Genomic DNA, 4,745 nt, shown 5'->3' with positions numbered 1-4,745 from the left:
AATGGTGTGGGTGCCCTAAGATAAGAGGACTAACAGAATGGAAGGACAGGTAGCATATGATTTGTTTAAGTGCTTTTTAGAAAAGTAAAAACCTGAGGGTTTAGATTTAAAAAAGGAATTACAGGAGCTGTTAGCATACGCAGAGTCTAAAGGGTTTTTTTAAGACCCGGAGGAAGCTTTCCAAATCAAGGCATGGCGTAAGATGGGGGACGCCTTGTGGTTGTTGGTATCAGATAAGGATAAAACAGCAAAGAAAATGTCCTGCCATTGCCGAGCAATTATGAATTGCTTGCACCAGTATCAGGCCGAAAAGGATATTGCTGCATTGGCTGCCTTGCATTTAGAGGGTAAGACTAATAACACAGGCACCTCACCCTCGCTGGATGCGGGAAAGATTACTCTTGGAGGGGATAATCTCCCCCAAGCCCCCGTTTTTACGTACGTCCCTGTTCCGCCTAGGGGCGGCGTGGTGCCCTCGGCACCCTCACCTCAGGTTGCTGCTCCACCCTTGGCGCCCCCGCGGTCTGGGGACAATGAGGAGGGCTTGCCCGCATGCCCTGCGGCAGAGTTAGAGGAAGAGGCGGCCAGGTATCATTCTAACAATAACGGCATGTCTGGCAAGGGGTCACCTCAGCCTCATTTGCCAGTTAAGGGCAGAATTGACTGGCTATCAGTTATGGGTGAGGCTTTACAGGCAGGGGACTGGGAAGTGGTTGCGTTATTGCAAGAAAGACAGGAGGAAAGTCAGATGCTTAAGACATTTCCGGTTCCATATGTGCCGGATGGGCAGGGTAATCAGGTAGCACATATTATCCCCTTAGATTGGAATTTGTTGATGCTGCTGAGAAAGACCGTGAACGAATCAGGCTTGCATGGAGAGCCGACTAAGCTAGTGTTGAATTATATCTGGGGAAGTGGGCTACTGCTGCAAGAAGACATAAAAAATATTTTTAAAATGATTATGACTCCATCTCAGAGCTTTTTGTGGCAAGCGCACTGGCAGGCTGTCTGCCAGGAATCTGTTTATGTACAGCGGGTTCAGGGGGACCCCCTATACGGTGTCATTCTGGAACAACTAATGGGAGTAGGGCAGTTTTCAACCCCTGAAAGGCAGGCCATGCTAGGTGCTGATGTAATTAAGGAAGCTATGCGCCTAGCCCGACTGGCTCTGAGTCGAGTGAGGACTGATAGGCCCAATCAGCCGTCTTATATGAGCATCAAACAAGGGTTGCAAGAATCGTTTTCATCTTTTGTGGATAAAATAACGGCTGCAATAGATCGTGCTGGGGTGCCACCCTATGTGCACAGAGCATTGTTAAAGGAGTGTCTAATTCAAAACTGCAATCCCCGAACAAAAGACATTCTAGTCACCCTCCCTGCTAATGCTGGGGTAGAGGAAATGTTAGAAAGAATGAGCAGAGTACCATCAGGGACACAGGCCAGGTTAGTGGAAGCAATTAAGGACCTAACCCTAGCCTTAAAAGACGGGCAAGCGTTAGCGCTTTTACGCCCCAGAGGTCGACCAACAACAAAACAAAGCCCGAATACAGTCTGCTATCGCTGTGGCCAACAAGGCCATATCAGGAAGCAGTGCCGAGTTCAAGTTTGGTGTGAGAACTGTAAGCTGAACAGTCACTCCACCATGGCGTGCCGGCGCAAGCCGGGAAACGGGAAAAGGAGCGCGAGGGGACGCGGCGCCAGGACCCCAACTGCGAACCGCTCATAGAGCCCCCAGGGGTTCCCAGCGGCGGGATCGGGCTCTGCCCCACCACAGCTCCACGTCCCGCCACCAGAGGGAGCCTCAGGTTGGACTTGGCAGCCACAATAGGCGTATTATTGTCTGATACCAAGATCGTAAAGATTCCTACTGGTGTCAAAGGCCCCTTACTTATTGCTGGGCAGAACTGTGGAGCATTGTTATTGGGATGCTCATCTGCTACAATGAAAGGACTGACGGTGGCGCCTGGTGTAATTGATGCGGACTATGCAGGAGAGATAATGATTATGGCATCTACATCCTTCCCCCCTTTGCTTATCCCGGCAGGGAGCCGCATTGCTCAATTAGTACCGCTACCACGGCTGGCACAAGAGGCGGCAGGCCCTGTACGAGACTCAGCCGGGTTTGGGTCAACGGAAGGCCTGGCACTACTCACCTTAACAATGGACCAGCGCCCCTTAGTGCATGCTACCCTCCAACAAGGAGCCAGGCGGATACAGTTACAGGCCCTACTGGACACTGGCGTGGATATTACCATTGTTTCTGCTCAGAGATGGCCCCATGACTGGCCCTTACAAACGTCCACCGAATCAGTGGAAGGCGTGGGTGGTGCCGGCCAGGTACGGAAGAGCCGTAGGTCCGTACTTATTACCATTGACGGGATTTCTGCGTCTGCCTTTGTGATGGTAATGAATCTCCCAGATGGAGTACAGGCTCTAATAGGCAGAGATGTCCTTTCACAGATGGGCCTCACATTAACAACAGACTCTAGGTCTTTTTATTAGTGGCTACTGCCTGGGCTTTCCCAATCCAATTAACGTGGCTGACACAGGACCTGGTGTGGGTTGAGCAGTGGCCGCTAAAGCAGGAAAGCCTCAAACAGGCCCACCTGTTGGTACAAGAACAACTTGCTCAAGGACATTTGAAACCATCTACGAGCCCATGGAATACGCCAATATTTGTGATACAGAAAAAAATCAGGGAAATATAGACTGTTACACGACTTGCGAGCAGTTAATGCGCAAATGCAACCCATGGGAGCATTGCAGCCGGGACTACCCAACCCAGCCATGATTCCCCTTGAATGGCAAATTTTAATTGTGGACCTTAAGGACTGCTTCTTTACAATAGCCCTTCACTTAAATGATATGCAGAGATTTGCCTTTACCTTGCCAGCCATTAATAGAGAGGCTATTTCCCAACGATATGAGTGGACTGTCTTACCACAAGGCATGAGAAATTCTCCAACGTTGTACCAGCTCTTTGTTGCCGCTGCCCTGCAGCCTCTGCGGGAGGCCTGGCCTGATACGTTAATTTATTGTTATATGGATGACATCTTGTTTGCTCGGCCTAGTCCATTTACTGTCGTTCAAGAACAGGAACTGGTCGCAGCATTGGCACGACAAGGACTGGTGATAGCCCCAGAGAAGGTACAATGTTCTTCACCATGGAAGTACCTGGGATGGCAAATATTAGAATCCACTATTGTGCCTCAGAAGTTGCAGCTTTGCATATGCATCTCTACCCTGCATGATGTGCAACGGTTGATGGGAGACCTGCACTGGCTATGACCAGTAGTTGGAATTACCAAGGATGAACTTGAATGCTTAAGACCATTATTAAAAGGCACTGACCCAGCTGCGCCCGTAATGCTGTCTCAGCAGCAGCATCGACATCTGCAGCACTTCGCGGATCACATCACGGCGCGTGCTGTACATCGACGATTGCCTAACGCTCCTTTGGACCTAACCATTCTTATGGGACCAACTCACCTCCTTGGTGCTATCACCCACTTGGGTGACAAAGACGAGCTTCGAGTGCTAGAATGGGTCTTTGTTTCGTTACAGCCTAAAACCACAATACAAAGTAAAATTGCCACACTAGCGGCCTTAATAAAAAAGGGCCGAACGCGGTGTATGCAAAATACAAGGGCAGGAGCCAAATATTATTTACCTGGCCATGAAAACATCGGATATTGATTGGTACCTGCAGCACTCGCCAGACTTACAGAACAGTCTCTTGGAAGCAGCTCAATCAATACAGGTGCGCAGTTTAAAGTCACTGATTTTAGCTTGGATGCGGTCCCATGACTGGATTTCGCAACCTAAGGTGCATGCACGCCCCTTGCAAGATGCAATATCAGTTTATACTGATGCAGGAAAACGCTCCAGAAAGGCTGTGGTGGTATGGAGAAACAATGATAAGTGGGCTCATGAACTTTTACCTGGTCAGCCAAATGACTCTCTGCAAACACTGGAACTTTGTGCAGTAGTTCATGCTATATTAAAGTGGCCACATCAGCCGTTAAACGTGGTTACAGACTCATTATACGTGGCTGGAATTGTACAGGGTATTGAGGATGCTCTTATCAAGGAAGTTGTAAACAAGAGACTGTTTGAGTTGCTGTGCTGACTTCGCACAGCCGTAAAGATGAGATCTTCACTGCTAACATATTGCATATTCAAAGTCACAAATGGGCAGAGTGACTAGGGCAAGGCAATGCAGTATCTGATCAACTGGTCTCAGTTGCAGTGCCCATAGCTGAGTTTCAATGAACTCGCCTAGCCCACGATACCTTCCATCAAAATGCCAAAGGACTGCATAAACATTTTTGCATAACGCTGGAGGACGCTCAGGGAATAGTGTGGTCCTGTCCCACCTGCAGTCAACAGGGACCTGGCCTGGGTTTGGGAGTTAATCCAAGAGGAGACAGTCCCAACGACGTTTGGCAGATGGACGTTACACATGTCGCTTTGTTTGGCAGACTGAAATACGTCCAGGTGACAATTGATACTTCTAGTGGTTTTATATGGGCTACCGCACAGGGCGGTGAACGAGCTTTGCACGTTACTCGGCACCTTACCAGCTGTTTTGCAGTAATGGGGGTACCTCGTCAGGTCAAGACTGATAAAGGCCCTGCTTATAGTAGTAACAGAGTAGAAAAGTTTTTTCAGAAATGGGGTATCCAACATGTGACTGGGATAGCCCACTCACCGACAGGGCAAGCTATTGTGGAAAGAGCAAATCA

The 4,745-nt window shown here is 49.1% G+C and overlaps 2 protein-coding genes across 2 annotated transcripts; both read left to right on the top strand.

The window, feature by feature from the left end:
- The first annotated feature begins 202 nt into the window (after positions 1 to 202).
- On the top strand, positions 203 to 1,726 carry LOC104388920 (endogenous retrovirus group K member 9 Gag polyprotein-like). The gene has a single exon (XM_009997851.1). It carries the CDS (start codon positions 203 to 205, stop codon positions 1,724 to 1,726), a length of 1,524 nt encoding a protein of 507 aa, XP_009996153.1.
- A 215-nt stretch (positions 1,727 to 1,941) lies between these two features.
- LOC104388919 (endogenous retrovirus group K member 9 Pol protein-like) lies at positions 1,942 to 3,696 on the top strand. The gene is given in 3 exon segments (XM_009997850.1): positions 1,942 to 2,403; positions 2,550 to 2,684; positions 2,686 to 3,696. Coding segments are annotated over 3 exon segments (1,608 nt in total).
- The last annotated feature ends 1,049 nt before the right edge of the window (positions 3,697 to 4,745 follow it).

This window comes from Chaetura pelagica, unplaced genomic scaffold (genome assembly GCF_000747805.2).
Source record: "Chaetura pelagica isolate M959 unplaced genomic scaffold, ChaPel_1.0 scaffold655, whole genome shotgun sequence".
Classification (NCBI taxonomy): domain Eukaryota; kingdom Metazoa; phylum Chordata; class Aves; order Apodiformes; family Apodidae; genus Chaetura; species Chaetura pelagica.
Note: the sequence above shows the minus strand (reverse complement) of the source record. Positions and strands in the feature narration are given on the sequence as shown.

Bases quoted from the DNA above. Each gene is read 5' to 3' on its own strand.
- LOC104388920 (XM_009997851.1), top strand. From the start codon at position 203: ATGGGGGACGCCTTGTGGTTGTTGGTATCAGATAAGGATAAAACAGCA.